The following is a 19,897-nucleotide window of genomic DNA, read 5'->3' as shown; positions in this document are numbered from 1 at the left end:
TCACTGTCACCAAAGACAGTTCACATCTTGACCAGTGCAGAGTCCTTTGGCTTTTGCTGAAACATACAGCCAAGAAAAAATGTGGACAAAGATTTATTACCTGTAGCAGCTAAGCAGAGAAAGGTTGATGGTGTTTAGAGAGGCAGCAGAGGGTTCATTTTTTTTCTGTCCAAGAAAAGGTGAAACAGTGCGGTGGGACAGCACCTTTAATCCTAGCAATGAGGCAGGTAGGTCTCTGAGTTCCAGGTCAGTCTGGTTTACATAGAGTGTTCAAGGACAGTTCGGGATATGTAGAGAGACTTTATTCACATTCCCCGCCCCTCCCCCCCAAAAGGTGAAAGAATCGTTAACTGGAAATCTTGGGGAGTCTCAGCAGAGCCATCATATGCCTAGGAAATCAGGGTTCCCTCTTGAGGTTCTTAGTTTTGTTGTGCCCAAATTCTGAAACCCCCAAATCACCAAGAGACCCATTTTGATGCAAAAGCCAAGAGTCTTTTATTGTTGTTTGATGAGCTAACCCTATTATCTCCGGCCCTTCAAATCTTCATTGAGGTGGATGCTAATGAAGGGACCAGCTCCCCATTTCCACAGCCATAACAGCCTAACACATGCTTGTCTGACCTTGCCTTGGTCACTAGGTCAGATGCCTGCCCATTTCGGCAGCCATATCAGCCTAACACATGTTTGTCTGACCTTGCCTTGGTCACTAGGAGGTCAGATGCCTGCCTCATGGCAAGGAACCAATCAGAAGTTAGCTGGTGGTGCTATGCTTTAAGGCTCTGGGTGTGCTTTATGGACAAGTGCATAGCAATGACACACTGAGCATAGCAACCACCCTGGGAGGGCCTATGGGCCATAACAACCAGTTGACCAGTCAACACAGGGCAAGCCCTCCAAGCCTGGAGGCACACCAATCCTGAGCCTGTGCGTATCCCTAGACACTCCCCTTACGCTGCCCTATAAGATCTTTATGCTGTGGCTTCGTGGTGTCTTTCCTAGCCATCAGCCATGGTGGATGGATGAAAGGCCCAAGCTAACATGGGGTTAGCTCGTTAAACAACTTCAATAAAGCCTCTTGCTGTTTGCATCAAGTTTTCGCTTCCAACTAGTGATTGGGGGTGGCTTCGGTCCTGGGCTGAGATCGTGGGGGGCTGAGCCTCCGGGGGCCTTTCACTTGGAGAAGGACCCCAAGAAACGAGGCAGGGAATACATTGGGTAGAGCAAGGGGAGTCTCTAGGAGTATGCAACAGTCTAAAGATTGGTGCACTTCTGGGTTTGGTGACCTGCCCTGTGTTGATTGGTAAACTGGTTGCTATGGCCCATAGGCCCACCCAGGGCAGTCGCTATGCTCTGTTTGTCACTGCTGTGCACTTGTGCGGTAAAGCACACTCAGAACCATAAAGCACAGCCCTACCAGTCAACTTCTGATTGGTTCCTTGTCACTAGGAGGGTATCTGACCTCCTAGTGACTGGGGCAGGAGGGGCAAGGTCAGCCAAGCACGAGTTAAGTCTTTCCTGCAGCCTATCAAGGCTGCTAAATCAGGGAGCTGGTCCCTTCAGTTTGATTAATAAGAAAATTTAGGAAGAGACTCAAACAGAAGCTGGAAGATGCTGTGCCCAAGTCTCAAAGATCTTCAAAGACCACCAGGGAGACAGACCCACTGAACTGTAAAAGTAAGGTTTTATTGTTCATCTACCCACAAGCTGATAGGAACAGGAAGCAATGGGTGGGGCAACAGGAAACTCCTCTGTGGTGGTGACTTCAGGTTGAGGAAAGAGCTCAGGGATGCAGTTGTCATGAGCTTTCACCCATGCTAAGGTGGGGTTTTCAGTGATGCAACTGGTCAAGTGTTTCCCATGCTTCTATAAGTGAAGTCAATCAATGCACTGTTTCCAAGCTATACTTGGATGCCTTTGATCTGTCATCAGTGCTCTGTGTTGGGTAAGTAGTTATATATTCTACCTCCCCAGGAAGAATCACCTGGCACTAGAGTCACATGGTTTGAATCTAAATGACCTTGACCTTGCTGACAGGGATGGTTGGACACTTTCCTTCAGTCACAGAGAGCTACTGAACTTTTTCTATGCCAGGGAGCTGCTCACAACTCAGCTTCCCTCTCCTGCATGGACCCATTGCCCTGACCACAGAGATGCACGGCCCCATCAAGCATTGCTCTATGGGGTTGAAGAGGCTCCATCCTGCCTGAGACCCGCTGCTTGGTAGCTAGAAGCAAGAGGACTAGCCCAGGGCCTGGTGAAGCTTTGGGGACACCTATCTCTAGATGCTGCCAGTGAGGCTCAAGAGGGTCATGGGATGTTTGCTTCTTGTACCCACCTGGGGCCTCTCTCTAAAACAGTGCCCTGAGCACCATGGGAACAACTGCTCCTGGGCTGGTAAGTCCCTCAGGAGACAGTCAGACCCATTGGCGCCTTTCCTGTAATCTGCAGATGATGCCCAGAGCTGTGACCTTGGACGCAGAGAGGTTAGGAAGCCTCAAGAGAAGGGGATAAAACTTTTAATGGCTCTGGGATGCATCTTATGATCGATGTTCTCCCCTTAGATTGCTCGCCTAGTTTTCCCAGTGTAGTCTTAGCCTCAGGTTCTTGATCGAGGGTAGTTAGTTGCTAGATAAAAGCCCCCTTCCCTGCAAGCCACTGCCCCATATGGGGCTGTCCTGTCACTGGCTGTGTGTCCAGGCATGTGGCTGTGTCCTCTCCTTCTTGTTCTCTTAGGCTGTCTCTCCGGGTCTGCTTTTTCTGGACCAAGAGCCTGGCTGTTGCCCAGGCAGAGGCCTCGCTTTGACCGTCCTGGCGATATAATGGTGGGTGGCAGCTTCTCCATCTTTGAACTGTCTCATGGTACCCTGCCTGACTTCACTGCCCCACCAGCTGGACTGCAGGCTTCAGAGTAAGTTCCGGATGTGGGATCAGAGTCTCTGAAATCTGAGAGCAGCTTGACCAAGATGTGTGAAGCCTTGAACAAGGGTTGATTCTCAGAATCCCAGCTAGATGGCTATCACTTTCATTGTATACAAGCAGTGTCTCTGTTGCTCTCCGTTTCCATCACCTCTGTCTGTCTGTCTGTCTGTCTGCTTGCCTGTCTTGTTTGTAGGCTGCTCATGTACTGGCTGGAGTGTATGTGTTCAACTGGTCAGGTTGGGATTGTGGGGTCTTTTGTGTATCCTTGGTTCTTAACATCGTATCTAGACAGGTGTGTTTGTTAAACGAATTCATGTGTAAATAATAGATTTTTTTCATCGGTTATCAGCCTCCACGATTCGTCTGTACTGTATTCCTTTTGCTTGTTATTTTTCTGAGACTCGTGGAGCCTCCAATTTACTAGGTAGTCAAAGATGACATTGCGTTTCCTATCCACCTTCTGAGTGCTGAGCTAATCGGACTGGATCACCACACTGAGCTTAGGAAGATGCTGGAGATCAAGCTGAGGAACTGAGGCCCATCCACAATCCCACTTTTGGATATTTTAATTCCTGCTCCTCAACAGGCTGTTGCATGCAGGAGTTCCCCACACAAGCTTTTTGATTACTGTATTTTATTCGAAATGTTTATGGTTAGTTTTTATTGCTTTTTCTTTTTACCTCGTGAAAGAGCTGTTGGTTTTTATTGTTTTTATATGGTCATTGACCTGCTAGCTTTTATTTATTTATTTATTTATATTTTATTTATTACATTCCAATCCCTGTTCCCCCTCCCTCCTTCCCTCCCACTGACTCTACTCCCCCTCCTCCTGTCTGCTCTACAGTGAGGGTGAGGCTTCCCATTGGAAGTCTACTAAGTCTGTCCCATCATCTTGCTGAGACAGGACCGAGGCAACTCTCCACACCCACACCCCTGTGTCTAGGCTGGGCAAGGTATCTCTCCATATAGAATGGGCTCCACTAAGTCAGTTTGTGCATTAGTGTTAGGTCTTGGACCCACTGCCAGTGGCCTCATATATTGTCCCAGTCACACCATTGTCACCTATATTAAGGGAGTCTAGTTCGGCCTTATACAGATTCCCCGTTTGTCAGACTTGAGTCAGTGATCACTTACTAGCTCAGGTCAGCCTGTTCTGTGGGTTTCCCCATCATGGTCTTGACTCATTTTTACTGCCCCCTCACTTCAATTGTCCTCCAGGAGCTTGGCCCATTGGTTAGTGGTGGATTTCTGCATCTGCTTCCATCTGTTTCTGGAAGAGGGTTCTAGCTTCTCTGGGGTTATGGATTGTAGGATAGGTATCTTTTGCTTTATTTCTGGTGTCCAGTTATGAGTGAGAACATACTATATTTGTCTTTCTGGTTTTGGTTTACCTCACTTAGGATGTTTTTTTCTAGTTCTGTCCATTTGCCTGCGAATTTTAGGATGTCATTGTTTTTTTACTACTGAGTAGTACTCCATTTCCTTTGGTTGAGGGGCATGTAGGCTGTTTCCAAGATTTGGCTATTACAAATAATGTGGCTACGAACATAGTTGATCAAATGTCCTTGTGGTGTGAATGTGCCTCCTTCGGGTATATGCCCAACAGTGGTATTGTAGAGTCTTGATGTAGGTTGGTCCCTAATTTTCTGAGAAATAGCCATACTGATTTCCACAGCGGCTGTACAAGTTTGCACTCCCACCAGCAATGGAGGAGTGTTCCCCTTTCTCCACATCTTCTCCAGCATAAGCTGTCATTGGTGTTTTTGATTTTAGCCATTCTGATCAGTGTAAGCTGGAATCTCACAGTGGTTTTGATTCGCATTTCCCTGATGACTGTTGAGCATTTCTTTAAGTGTCTTTCTGCCATTTGAGATTGTTCTGTGGAGAATTCCCTATTTAGATATGTACCCCATTTTTTTTTAAATTGGATTATTTGGTAGTTTGATTTCTAGTTTCTTGAGTTCTTTGTATATTTTGGAGATCAGCCTTCTGTCAGATGTGGGGTTGGTGAAGATCTTTTCCCATTCTATAGGGAGCCATTTTGTCTTGTTGACTGTGTTCTTTGCTTTACAGATGAATCTCAGTTTCAAGAGGTCCCATTTATTAATTGTTGCTCTCAGTGTCTGTGCTACTGATGTTCTATTTAGGGCGTGGTCTTCTGTGCCTATGCATTCAAGGGTACTTCCCACTTTCTCTTCTTTGAGGTTCAGTGTAGGTCCTTGATTATATTGAGGTCCTTGATCCATTTGGATTTGAATTTTGTGATGGTGATAGATATGGATGTATTTGCATTCTTCTACATGTTGACAGCACCATTTGTTGAATATTTTCTTTTTTCCACTTTTTATTCTTAGCTTCTTTGTCAAAAATTGGGTGTTCATAGATGTGTGGGTTGATATTGGGGTCTTCCATTCAATTCCATTGGTCCACCTGTCTGTTTTTATGCCAATACTGAGCTGTTTTCATCACTATTGCTCTATAGTACAGCTTGAAGTCTGGGACAGGGATGCCCCCAGGTGGTCCTTTATTGTACAGGATAGTTTTTACTATCCTGGGTTTTTTGTTTAATCCATATGAAGTTAATTATTGCTCTTTCAAGGTCTGTGAAGAATTGTGCTGGGATTTTGATGGGGATTGCATTGAACCTGTAGATTACTTTTGGTAGGACTGCCATTTTTAGTATGTTGATCCTACCTATCCAAGAGGATGGGAGATCCTTCCATTTTCTGATACCTTCTTTGATTTCTTTCTTTAAAGACTCGAACTTCTTGTCATACAGGTGTTTCGTTTGTTTGGTTAGAGTTACCCCAAGATATTTTGTGTTATTTGTGACTATTGTGAAGGGTGATGTTTCTCTGATTTCCTTCTCAGCCCGTTTGTCATCTGTATAGAGGAGGGCTACTGAATTTTTTGAGTTAATCTTTTTTTTAAAAGTTTTATTTATTTACTTATCATGTTTACAATGCGTGCCAGAAGACATACGATCACATTACAGATGGTTGTGAGCCACCATGTGGTTGCTGGGAATTGAACTCAGAAACTCTGGAAGAACAGTCAGTGCTCTTAATCCCTGATCCATCTCTCCAGCCCCTTGCGTTAATCCTGTATTCTGCTATATTACTGAAGGTGTTTATCAGTTGTAGGAGTTCTTTGGTAGAATTTTTCAGGTCACTTATATATACTATAGTATCATATAATCAATAGCTTAATTGCTTTTTAATTGCTGCAATGACCAAGCATAGGCTATATGGCTATCCTCCTAGCACTCAGGAAGCTGAGGCAGGAGTATTACTAGTTTCAGGCGAGCTTGGGGTACATATGAGATACGAGTCGAAAAGAAAGAGTTGTTAATAGTGTTTTGTAGGGAGACACTAACCACGCCTCCTAAGGGCTGGCTACAGGTGTGCTTGACCACACCTGTCAAGGCGTGGTCAAGGTGAGGTCAGGATGACACGAAAGGGACTCTTAAGGAACTTCGAGCCCATGGAGCGCCCTCTTCCCCTTCGGCTGCCCCTTCTCTCTGGCCTCTCTGCCTTGCTGCCCCTGGGCACACTCTGGCTTGCGTTTGGCTGGTATTTATCTGAATAAAGGTATCTTGAATCTACAAGCATTTTTCTTCAGTGTTTTCTAAAGTAACTACCCTCATTTTGTATTGAGCCACAAGTGCAAGAGATTTTTCCCTCCTCATTTTTCACATTTAGCATCACTTATGTTATGTTTTTGGAGACACTATCCCACTTGGTGTTCAGACTAGTCTAGGACTCTTTGTGTAGTTCAGGCTACACAGGATTACAGGCATGAGACATTACTTTGGCCACACTGGCTTCTCCTTGAGATTTCTTTCTTTTTTTAAGGGATGGTATTACTGTTAGGAATAAAGCACATGGTGAACCTTGGCGGACTCCATGGCAGGGAAGGTTGACCTTGGCAGAGGGACAAACATGCTAGGCAGACAGAGCTTAGTGAGAAGTCTTATTAGAGGTGAAGAGACATGGAGCACAGAGACACAGAGACAGAGAGAGGACAGAAGAGAAGAGGGAGACAGGAAAAGTCCTGTCTGCTTAGGGGAACAGCAGGAAAGAGAGCAGCGAAGACAGAGGGAAAGATATAAGTGGGCAGGGAGTCTGTTTTTTATTTTTGTTTATTTTTATTTTATTTTGGTTTTTCGAGACAGAGTTTCTCTGTGTCTTTGGAGGTTGTCCTGGAACTAGCTCTTGTAGACCAGGCTGGTCTCAAACTCACAGAGATCCACCTGCCTCTGCCTCCCAAGTGCTGGGATTAAAGGTGTGCGCCACCAATGAATGCCCTGCAGGAGTCTGTTTTTTAAAGGGGTCCTTTGCACCTTCTAGCAGACTAGTCATGGAATCCTGGGCTGACCAGGGTACTGCCTGAGTGCATTCTTCCAGGTGACAGGGTCAGGCCAGCATAATGACGGAGTCCTTATAGTTACTGTGTAGATGAGGCTAGCCTAGAAATCAGTATCTTCCTGCTTCCACAACCTGAGTGCTGGAATCACAAGTATGTGCCCCCATATCTGTATCCCATATTATATTGTAAGCCAATGAGTAATAATTGTATGAATGTAATAGGGCCAAAGATGCATTTTACTATACACAGACATTATACAATGACTAATCAAGCTCACCAACAAACCCACCAACCTTTACCCTCCAAGGGAAAACACCCATCATACAAATACAACACCTCCCTCCCCACACCCCTCCCCTGCACACACAAGGATGCTTGAAGACAATACTAGAAGTCAACTTCAGGCTTATCACTGCATGCATACCCACACATTAAAGAAATTCATCATCATTCTAGGGTATAGATGAGTGTGAGGTCGGGCTCAGTAATATGTAGAATCTGCCTCAAAAGAAAACAAACCTATTTTCAACTTTAAACTTTGGAAAAATTTAATGAACATAAACAGCATCAGCCGCATGGGGTAGCACTTTCCTTTAATCCCAGCACTCAAGAAGCACAGGCAGGTGGATCTCTGTGAGTTCCAGGCCAGCCAGGACTACAAAGAGATTCTTTGTCTGAACAGTACCATATGTATGTATGTATGTATGTATGTATGTATGCATGTATGTATGTATGTATGTATGCATGTATGTATTAAAAATTAACAGTCATAAAGGTGAAATACAAGAAGATACAATAATTTGCTATTGCACATCCTAACTATGTCTATTCCAGCTAAGCCCTAAAGTCATCTGAAAGGGTGTCCAACCTGAACACCTCCTTCCAATCCCAACTCTAAACAATAGGAAAGTTATTCCTAACTAGGCTTACACTACCCTAATAGACAATAATGGGGGATAGGGGCGTAGCATCCTTCAAGTTACTTCCTGCTGAAATGGGACGATGGTAGCCTTGTGGGGTCCCGTGGGAAGAAAATGTTAGTATAGTGAAAGTCTCTAACGGATTATATCCAGTCCATGTTAGATGGGATTTGCTTGATTGAAGATCTAGGTTGAAATCCTCAACTTGATTGAAGTCAGTACTCGAAGCCCTGTCTTGAAAAAACAAACAAAAAACCAAAACAGCAACAACAACAAAAAGAGAGCGAGGAATTTCAGTGTTCGATAGGGATGTCTTTGGTAAAATTTCTTATTTTCATTTTCTGTGTAGGAGTGGTTCGTCTAAATGTAAGTATACACTGTATGTTTGTTTAGTAGTGTGGAGGGCACTGGATCCCCTAGGATCTGGGGTTGACAGTTGTGAGCCATCAAGTGGGTGCTGGGAACAGAACTCCATGCTCTATTCACTTATTTATTGAACTTCCTGAGATAGGGTTTCTGTGTGTAGCCTTGGTTTTCCTGGAATCCCTGGAACTCAAGCTCTAGACTAGGCTGGCCTCGAACTCGTAAAGATCCTCCTGCTTCTGCCTTCCAGATGCTGGGATTAAAGGCGTGGGGCACCAATTCTGTGCTCTTAACTGCTGAGCTACCCCTCCAGCGCCTGTTAGGAAGTTTAAAAGCATCGTTAGGTTCCGGCCGGCATCGAAAAGAAAAAGAAACCTATACTTTTTGACGGTGGGTAGACTAAGTTGCAGCTCGTGGTGGCGCAGCTCCTTGGGACTGCACTGGAGGTGGGGATTCTGGAAAGAGAAAGCGGCTATCAAAGAGTGAGCCTCACCTTCCTTGGGGTGGTCCAAGCCAAGTCCTTGACTCGCTCCATTGGATTAACTCTTAAGGGAACAGAGAATATAAAATTTCTGTTCTTTACAAAAGGAGATATTTTCAAACCAATACCTCCCAGAAACAAAGAAAGCATGGGAATTTATTCTGGGCATCGACTTCTATTTGTCAGCATGGATGGGACAAACGCACTCCTCACTGCCACTTTCAGTAGCCTGAGCAGTTTCCATGAATTTTTAGGGATCTCCTCTTAGGCCAAACTAGAATTCATGGCTTCCTTAAAAGATTTCAGGTGTAGCAGATTAATGAAATAGAGTTGGAGATTTTTTTTAAGATTTATTTAGTTATTATCTATACAGTGTTCTGCCTGCATGTATGCCTGCATACCAGAAGAGGGCGCCAGATCTCATTATAAATGGTTGTCAACCACCATGCAGTTGCTGTGACCTGAACTCAGGACCTCTGGAAGAGCAGCCAGTGCTCTTAACCTCTGAGCAATTGCTCCAGCCCCAAGTTGGAGTTGTTTTTTTTTTTTAACATTAATTTTATTTTATGTTCATTAGTGTTTTGCCATGGGTGTCAGGTCCTCAGAACTGGATCCACAGACAGTTGTGAGCTGCCGTGTGGGTGCTGGGAACTGAACCTGGGGCCTTGGGAAGAGCAGTCAGCTCTGTTAACCACGGAGCCATCTCTGTAGCCCTGAAGTTGGAGATTTTTTAGGAAGGATAAATTAAAAAAAAAAAAAGATGTGTGTGAGTGTTTTGCCTGCGTATATACGCGTACACCATCGAGAGTGTGCCTGTTGCCTGTGGAGACCAGTACATGGTCTGAGTTCCCTGGAACTGGAGTTACAGATGGTTTCAAGGTGGTTTTGGGGAACCGAATCTGGATTCTCTGCAAGGTCAACATGTGCTTTTTTATCAATGAGCCAGGTCTCCAGCCCTGAAAGATATGTTAACACAGGCTAAAGTATGGGATTTCAGAGAAAAGGGCAGTCAGAATAAAGACACATTCAATTAGGGGTATATGCTTCTCAAGGCAGAGCATCGAAAAGACGCAAGGGGGAGCAAGCAGCTGACGTGGGTGTTAGTCATGCGTGCCATTTCGGTGGTTCTCATCTTACATCTCAATAGGCAGCTAAGAAATCCCATATCGCTCTTTCTGTTTTAGATGAGAGGAAAGAGAGGCGGCTGCCGAGACGCTGTGCGTGGAATTGTAACCTGAGAAGGTAAAACCAGAAGCTTCTAGGGACCCTACACGAAGTTTGTTCTTTCCCTCTGAATGGGGTTTCTGGTAAAATCCTGAGAAAACTGCAGTTTGAGGAGGACCTTAAACAGTTGCTCATTGTGCTGGAATTCTTGCTTCTCTGTTGACAAGAGGCTCTAGCCAGAATCTGGAGTGAGGGGCTCCCTTCCCATGTCCCCAAGATTTTCTTTGACTTTGGTTCCCACTTGAGTATAGAAGAGCGCACTCTATGCTCATACCTCCTCAGGAATAGTGCCACAAAGCAAAGGGTGTGAGTTTGAGGAAGGCAGTGAGGACTTTTCTCCTGGGGTTGGAGTTGTCACCGTTGGTTAGATGGTTAACAAATGCCTGTGTTCTAGGCACTGAGGCTGGGTGCTTCCTCACAGTGGCTGTGCTTCAAACTACTAGCATCAGACTACCGAGGAATTCTGTTCTCCCAGTCAATGGCTCTCTGTTGCTGCCACCAAAGGCAGCCTTAACAACATCTCTGTTGTTCTAAGAAAACTCGAGATTCATAGGCTGGGGTGAAAAACCTGCAAGCTCAGAGAGTAGCACCTGGCTAACTTCCTCTCTGAGCTGGCGTCCTGGAATCCACTCCCCTTCCACATTGCCCCAATTAAAAGACCCAAGCTAAGCTCCTCCCTGCTACTCCCTGTCAACTGGTTGCTAACCCTGCCTCTCGCAGCCCAGATTAAGTTTATTTAATGAATGCAAAAGCAACACATCTTTACGTAGTTAAACAAATCCAGCATAGGCAAATGTAACCCAGCTTTGCCTAGTTAAACAAACATTACACAACACTGGGAGAACATGTGAGCGGACTGCTGACTTGGCTTTGGCTCATCAGAAGCCCTCAGTTGTGTGGGTGTAAACCAGCAAACAGAGCAGTAGCTCCAGGAAGTGTAAATGCCTAGAAATAGAAGGCCCCTGGAAGATAGGAAGGGCCACTTTAGGAGGACAGTCAGGGCTGTGTCGTGCTGCCTGCTGGTCTCAATGGGAGTGTTGCACGCAAAGTGGCTCAGGAGGGAAAACGAAATGAGAGTGCAGAGGGCTTGTTATTCCCTGTACCGTAAATTAGGGCACAGGCAATGCCCTGGATCATCAGCTTAATTTTCTTGGTAGTTAAAATTGATTTGACCCTGTAGGGCAGGGATGGCTCATTTATGCATTTATGACTACCTGGGAAATGTCGCGTGAGAAAATTGACTTTGTAGAGTCAGGATGATCACCCACACACATTCCAGGACACCGCATATCTAGATCCACTGGGAGGCAGCCTGGAGCCAGGAAGATGTTTCATATATAATATATAATATATTATATATATATATAAATAATATGTGTGTATGTATGCATATATATATGAGACATTTATACACATATAAATATGTATTTATATATTTCAAATAGCTATATCCATATACCTGACAGAATCTCACTATGTAGTCCTGGCTGTCCTGGAACTCTGTGGAGATCATGCTGGCATCAAACTCAGAGATCTGCTTCTCTCTGTGTCCCAAGTGCTGGGATTGAAGATATGCCACCACAACCCTGTCACCCCCAGCTCTGAACTTTTTATAAGCAAAACCTATCCTAAGTGAAATCGAATGTAAAAATCCCCACTTTAAAATCAAGGCATCTGAAATTAGACCTACCGTAGCTAACCAGGATTGAGGATACAGGGAACAGGGTCCTATTGGAAGTCTAGAGAATATTCTGGAACCCGGTTGTAGTGGTGGTTGTGCCATGCTGGACATTTTCTAAAATCTGTGGAACTTCTAAGAGACAGCTGACATTCAATCATTAGCTCATGGATGTCTGATGGGGTCCTACCCCGGGGTACAGGATCTTCTGAATTGCAAGAGAAACCAGTGGTTCAGATTCTCCACTGCACTGGTTCTAGGTTGGGGTGAGTTCTTTCCTTCATCCCCACAGGACATTTGGCAGTGTCTGGATGCTTTCAGTTGGAGTAAGGGGTGTTACGTGTCACCTAGCGGAAAGGTGTTTACCTCATGGTGTACAGAAAGCAGAAAGAGAAAGAAACAGGGAGGAGAAGTTTCCATGGACAAGATACACTTTTCAAAACCACATTACCAGTGGTCTTTTGCCTTCCTTGAGACCCTAGATCCTAAAAGCCCATTGAACTATGTCATCACCATGGATTTAATGATGAAGCTAGTGCTCTCATCACATCTTGATAATACCACTAACCAAGGACCAAGCCTTCAACACCCAAGATAACAATATCCTCACATTCTTCCCTTGGCCTCCAAATGCTCATGCTCATCTTTTTGTTAAGCTCATCTCCAAGAGTCTCAACAATTCCGTGTTTCTCAAAAGTCCAAGTCTAGAGTATCTTCTGAGACTTGAGGCAAACTTTTAGCTGTGAGCCCCTAAAAAAAAAGCAAAGAATAAACTTCATACTTACAAAGTATAATAACACAACAAACATTCCCATTCCAAAAGGAGGAAATGGAGACATAGAAAGGAGAGATGGGGCCTCGATGGTGGGGCACACCTTTAATCCCAGCACTTGGGAGACAGAGGCAGGTGGATGCTTGTGAGTTTTAGCCTAGCTAGGTCTATGTTAGTAGCCAAGGCTACTTAGTTAGACCCTTTTAGGATGGAGGAATAGAGAGAGGAAGAGAGAAAGAGGGGGGAGGAGGGGAAGGAGAGAGAGAGAGAGAGAGAGAGAGAGAGAGAGAGAGAGAGAGAGAGAGAGAGAGACAGACAGACACACACACAGAGACAGACCTAGGGATGACTGAACCTCAGAAGGTCAAACATTAAGTCCTATATCTTTGTCCTACATCTGAATATGTGGTTACATGATGTTATAGTAACCTTGATCAGGCCTCTGTGGTGACATTAGGGAAGCTATTTCTCTGGCATGGGTGGAGAATTTAATATTTCAAGTTATCCCAAACACAGAAGAGTTTATCCTGATGTGTAGTTGTGTTAGTCAATCACCTAGCCACAGGACCAGGCTAGTTCACCTTAAGCCAAGCCAAAAAGACAGTAGGAATACTTATGCCTTTTTTATTTAAATTTTATTTATTTATTTATTTATTATGTATACAACATTCTGCTTCCATGTATATATGCACACCAGAAGAGGGCACCAGATCTCATAACAGATGGTTGTGAGCCACCATCTGGTTGCTGGGAATTGAACTCAGAACCTCTGGAAGATCAGTCAGTGCTCTTAACCCCTAAGCCATCTCTCCAGCCCTACTTATGCCTTTAGTGAGCTAAATGTATAACTTTGCTCCCCACCCCCTCAAATTCCCAACCCATAGGACAGCCAGTACAGAGCCTTCAGAACTCAGAAAAGCATAACTTTCCATTTTCTTATTTCTGTCTCTCTTCTAAGATGCTCTCCCTAACATTCTGGGCTTCTCTTGGTCTCTAAAGCTCCTTTTTCCCATCCTGTGGGGGATTGTTTGTCATTGTGGCTGACCCCGTGCGTAATATAACAAATAGCATGGTGAGGCTCACAGTTGGTCTGCTTTGGAGTTTTTCTTTTAAACTTTCATAATTCCGTTCTCAAGTTTCTTTTTTGAGTCTGTTCTTCAATTATTTTAATAAGAAGACTAAGGAAGAACCCTTAAGAGTAACCCTGACGACTCTGGTAGGATTTCCCCAAATTTACTGGGAACAATGTGAGCTCCAAAAGGGCTTTGACAATTCTGTCTTTATGGCTTTTCTGGCTGCCGCCTACACAGCCTTTTTTCCTGGGCTGGCTCTGCGTGTTGCCTGTGACACTGTAGACATCCATACTCCTGGCATCTTGGACTTTCTGGTGTCTCTAGTGCCTTTAGCGTCATTCCTGTAGATACACACATTGTTGTCTCGGGGAATCCTATCATCATACAAATGGTCTGACTTCCCAAGCTTTCATTTAAAATTAGAGTGGAGGCTGGAGAGGTGGTTCAGAGTACTTGCTATTCTTCTAGAGGACCTGGCTTCGATTTTTAGCACCTGCATGGTGGCTCCCAACCATCTGTAACTCCAGTCCAAGGAGATCTGACACCCATGTTTTGCCCTCTGAGATCACTTTGTTTTTTTTCATCCAGGCCAAAAAAAAAATCCAAAACCCAAAGCAGACAAACAAAGAAACCTCAATTAAACCCATATACATAAAACAAACAAATGAATAAATGTATTGTGGAAACCCTCCGTGACCCACACCTCATGCCTTCTGGATGTCTTGCAAAAATCAGCATTGTGTAAATGATAGTCTGCTTGCTGTTGGAGCAAGCAGAAACCAGACAGGCACTGCAGCAGCTTCTGTGTAGATGGCTGAACATGGGACGATGCTTTCCTAGCCAGCCTGTGCATGCAGGGAGCCCTGGATCTCTCTCTTTGTCATTGGAAAGCAGTCTTACAAATGAGTTTATAACTGTATTACCTTTGGCTCTATAATGGATGAAGTTCCATCATGGTCTAATCACCCTTGTGATACCAGTAGCTGAGGACCAAGCCTGCGACACATGGACCTTCTTGGGGAGGGGGTTATTGCATAGTCACACTAGAATGCATATGTTGTTATGCATTCTACAATGCACGGGACTGCCCCTAACCACAAAGAATCACGTGATACAAAATGCTAGTTGTTCCCAAGTCAGGACATCCTGATCTCATGTAAATAACACCCTTTTGGGTCAAAGAAAGCACCTTGGGTTGTGTTTGCTCAGACATCTGGGTCAGCTGTCTGTGTTCTCATATATTAGTGAAGAAGCAGAGGTTAGCGAGCCTCAGAGTTGCCCCCTTATTGCGATTTCCACTTGAATTAGAATTTCTCCGAAGTGTTATATGGTGATATATTATTTGTGTTTTATTAAAGCTTGCCTGGGGATTCGGAAAGCAAAGTCAACCTCAAGCTATAGAGAACAGGCAGTGGTGGTGCACCCTTTTAATCCCAAGACTCAGGAGACAAAGACAGATGGAGCTCTCTGAGTTCAAGGCAACCCAGGGTTACTTACATAAGACTGAATAAGTCTAAAAGAGGAACAGAGCTCATGTCTTTAATCCCAGCACCAGAGAGAGATAAAAGATAGGAGCAGGGTCTCCAGTAGTCAGTCTCTGGAGTCTCTAGCCACAGTGAGGAGAACATAGCTGTCGGAGTGAATCTGAGGAGCAGTGAAGTCAGGAGCAGTTTGAGGATCACCCCTTTGATCTGAGCTAAAGTAGAGGTGAGAGCTAGTGGCTGGCTGCTTTGCTTTTCTGGTCTTCAGTTTGAAGCTTGAACCCCAACCTCAGTCTCTGGGTCTTTTATTTGTTGTGTTACACTGTTAAGTTCTAGAATGTTTCCCATAAGTGTAAGATAAGTACATATGGGCATTATTGAGATGAAATACACCTGCCATTTAATTATTAAATTATTTTCCTCTTTTATTAAGAAAATTGACATTTATTTATGCACTTAGTGTGTGTGTGTGTGTGTGTGTGTGTGTGTGTGTGTGTGTGTGTGTGTGTATGCAGCTCAGAAGACAACTTTTAGGAATCTGTTCTCTTTCTACCATGTGAGTTCTGGGGATGTACCCAGGTTGTCAGGCTTGGTGGTAAGCACCTTTACCCACTGAACCATCTTGTTGGCCCCAGTAAATGCTTGTGCCAGATACAATTCAGTGTTTAGGTATACAGTTGTCCCTTGAGCAACATGTGTTTGAACAGTGTTTATTAAATATCTCATTGATAATTGTCAGGATGCACCCTGTAGTTCAGGTCCGTAACGGAAAGTAGACATTCCAAGGTAAAATTTTAAGGCCTATGTGACAGCAGGTAAGTCCAGCCTCTCTGATGGACTGAACTGTGACCAGCCATACAAAGATGTATTTATTGATTGTTACATAAAGTATTTCCTCATGCCAAGGTCCCTAATCTAATTTACATGTCTTACTAAAGGAGAGCATCCCATGCCCCCATGATTTCAGTTCTGTCTAATGTACTGTTTGCAACACACAATCATACAAGAGACTCGGGTGCCTGAAACATCTTGTGACCAAAGTCACGGGTTGGCTACAATGCCCCTTCAGTAAAAGAATTCTACAAATCATGGAAAACAATCACTGTTCTCCACAAGGTTTCTTCAAGGTCAAAGTACTTCTAAAAAAAAACAGCTTTCATTTTTATGTCTACCCAGATACAGTGATTCTGCTAAATTCCTACAACAGATAATATCTTTTTGTTTGTTTGTTTTTCAAGACAGGGTTTCTCTGTAGCTTTGGAGCCTGTCCTGGAACTCTCTCGGTAGACCACGATGGCCCCGAACTCACAGAGATCCTCCTGTCTCTGCCTCCTGAGTCCTGGGATTGAAGGTGTGTGCCACCACCTCCCAGCAGATAATGGCTTTAAAAAATCATTTACATACATATAAATCTGTTAGAAAACCAAAATTAGGTGGCCATGGTATCACATGAATGTAATCCTAGTGTTAAGGAGGCTGGGTAGGAGCATCGTGAATTCAGGGCTAGCATGGGCTACACTGTGAGACTCTGTCTCAAGAAAACATTCAAGGGCGAATTTCACCACATCATATTTTGGGGTCTTATGTCCTTTTCATGTATAGGTGTCTGTGGGCGCACATGTGTGTGGGTGTGTGTAGTGGCATCTTGCTTTGCCAGTGAACTTGTGGTGGTAGCCACCTCCTAGGGGCATGGCTTCAGATGTGCAGACCTGACCCCCTTATAAGGAAGAGGAAGGGCTGGCTCACTGTCTTGGGTTGTGATCAGAACATTGGAAGGGTAGAGACTGCATTTTAAGGAGTAGGAAGACCACAGTGGTTCTTTACTATTATTTGTGTAACTGCTTCCTTAATAAATACTTGCTTATCATTTATCTTGGGTCTTGAGGACTCATTTAAATGCTGCCTTCAATCGGCGCCCAAGCTAGATGCCACTACAGGTGTGCCTGCAGGTATGCATGCAGGGGGAACCAAGGTTGATGTCAGGAGTCTTTCTGGGTCTCTCCTTGGATTGCTTGTCCTTCCTATTCATCATGGTGGGCTCTGTCAATCAAACCCAGAGTTCACTGATATGGCAAGTCTTACCTAGCCAGCTTGCTCTGCAGATCTCCTGCCTCCTTCTGAGGCTGGGATTACAGGCGGGCCACCACACCCACCTGGCATTTACTTGGGATCTGAGTGCAGGCCCTCATGCTTGCATCACTCCAACTGTGGTGGCATCTCTTCTTCACATCCTCACTGAGACTCATTTTTAGTTAAAAAAAAGTTTTCCTATTGGGCCTCAACAGGTTTCTCTGTGTTGTGTCGCTATTTCCTGTGCATTACAGCATTCTCTCCTGGAGTACAGTGGGAGGCTCCTAAAACTCAGGAAGCTAACTGAAAAAGTGCAGGAAGTTCTGCACTTGGGATTCAAGAAGTTCAGAAAGTTGTAAGATTCATAAGGCTCCTCCAGCAAGCAATGGGTGGGGCAACAGGAAACTCCTCTGTGGCGGTGACTTCAGGTTGAGGGAAGAGCTCAGGGATGCAGTTGTCATGAGCCCCATGCTTAGGTGGGGTTTTCAGTGATGCAACTGGTCAAGTGTTTCCCATGCTTCTGTAAGTGAAGTCGGTCAATGCACTGTTTCCAAGCTATACTTGGATGTCTTTGACCTGTCATCAGTGCTCTGTGTTGGGTAAGTAGTTATATGCTCTACCTCCCCAGGAAGAGTCACATGAGACTAACTCACAATGATTTGAATCTAAATGACCTTGACCTTGCTGACAGGGATGGTTGGACACCTTCTTTCAGGCACAGAGGGCTGCTGAACTTTTTCCATGCTGGGGAGCTGCTCACAACTCAGCTTCCCTCTCCTGCATGGACCCATTGCCCTGACCACAGAGATGCATGGCCCCATCAAGCATTGCTCTCTGGGGTTGAAGAGGCTCCATCCTGCCTGAGACCCGCTGCTTGGTAGCTAGAAGCAAGAGGACTAGCCCAGGGCCTGGTGAAGCCTTGGGAACACCTATCTCTAGATGCTGCCAGTGAGGCTCAAGAGGGTCATGGGATGTTTGCTTCTTGTACCCACCTGGGGCCTCTCTCTAAAACAGTGCCCTGAGCACCATGGGAACAACTGCTCCTGGGCTGGTTAAGTCCCTCAGGAGACAGTCAGACCCATTGTCGCCCTTCCTGTAGTCTGCAGATGATGCCCAGAGTTGTGATTTTGGACGCAGAGAGGTTAGGAAGCCTCAAGAGAAAGGGATAAAACTTTTAATGGTTCTGGGATGTAGTGGCCACCCCCCACCCACCTCATGATCCATATTCTTCCCTTAGACTCCTCGCCTAGTTTTCCCAGTGCGGTCTTAGCCTCAGGTCCTTGTTTAAGGGTAGTTCCTAGATAAAAGCCCCCTTCACTGCAAGCCACCGCCCCATATGGGGGCTGTCCTGTCACTGGCTGTCTGGTCTCCAGCAGACATGTGGCTGTGTCCCTTCATTCCTCTTCTCTTAGGCTGTCTGTGTGGGTCTGCCCTTTCTCAACCAAGAGCCTGGCTGTTGCCAAGGCAGAGGCCTCACTTTGACCGTCCTGGAGATGTTATGGTGGGTGGCAGCTTCTCCGTCTTTCGATTCTCTAATAGTGCCCCGCCTGACTTCACTGTCCCACCAGCTCCACTGCTGGCTTCAGAGTAAGTGCTGGATGTGGGGTAGGTGTCCAAAATCCTCAAGGAGCTTTACAAGTTTTCTTGTTTGTAGCAAACTGAAATATAGGCTGCTCATGTCCTGGCTGCAATGTATGCATTCCACAGGTCAAGTGGGTATTCTTGACTCTTTTTTGTATCCTTGGTTCTTAAAATAGTGTATAGACAGATGTGTCTATTGAAAGAATTAAGTGTAAATAATAGATTTTTAATCAGTTTTCAGCCCCACAATTCCTCTCTAATGTATTCCTTTTTTTTGGTTTTGTTTTGTTTTTCGAGACAGGGTTTCTCTGCACACCCCTGACTGGCTGTCCTGGTACTCTCTCTTTAGATATGGCTGCCCTCAAACTTAGATAGATCCACCTGCCTCTCCCTCTGGAGCACAGGGAATAAAGGTGTGCACCTCCACAGTCAGCTATTGTATTCCTTTTGCTTGCAATTTTTTCTAAGAGTCTCATGTAGCCTCTAATTCGTTAGGTAGTCAAAGATGACCTTGAGTTTCTGAAAAGCTTCCAACTCCACCTGTCTCTACCTCCTGGGTGCTGGGATTATAGGACAGTAACCACACTCAATTTAGGAGGTGCTGCAGGTGCAACTTAGGAACTGAGCCATAAACACAATCCCTCCTTTGCTCATATTTGTCCAGGCCTTTCCAACTTACTGTTGCACACAGTAGTTCCAACAATGGCCTCTTTGGTTATTACTATTTTTAAATGATTGTATTTAGCTTTATTTTTTAATTTGCTGAGTATAGGGTATATGACTCTGCTTTTAGCCCCCAGGTAGCAGAAACAGGAGTATTAATGGTTTCAAGCCAGATTGGGGTACAGAATGTGACTTGAGTCAAAAACAGTTGTTAGGAGTATTTTCTAAAGTAACTATGATCATTTCGTACTCAAGCAAAAATGCGAGAGATTTTCCCTTCTGCATTTCCATATTTGACATCACT

General features: G+C 44.8%; 1 protein-coding gene across 1 annotated transcript in view; it reads left to right on the top strand.

Moving 5' to 3' along the window:
• Positions 1 to 1,314: 1,314 nt before the first annotated feature.
• Positions 1,315 to 19,897, top strand: part of LOC103163658 (vomeronasal type-2 receptor 26) — a 32,887-nt gene continuing 14,304 nt past the window's right edge. The window contains exons 1-2 of the mRNA XM_027431175.1: positions 1,315 to 1,378; positions 2,734 to 2,908. Of these exons, the coding sequence (XP_027286976.1) occupies positions 1,315 to 1,378; positions 2,734 to 2,908 (239 nt within the window). The remainder of the gene's footprint in view (positions 1,379 to 2,733; positions 2,909 to 19,897) is intronic.

Source organism: Cricetulus griseus, chromosome 9 (assembly GCF_003668045.3).
Source record: "Cricetulus griseus strain 17A/GY chromosome 9, alternate assembly CriGri-PICRH-1.0, whole genome shotgun sequence".
In the NCBI taxonomy this organism is placed as follows: domain Eukaryota; kingdom Metazoa; phylum Chordata; class Mammalia; order Rodentia; family Cricetidae; genus Cricetulus; species Cricetulus griseus.
This window is presented reverse-complemented; position numbering and strand designations above follow the sequence as displayed.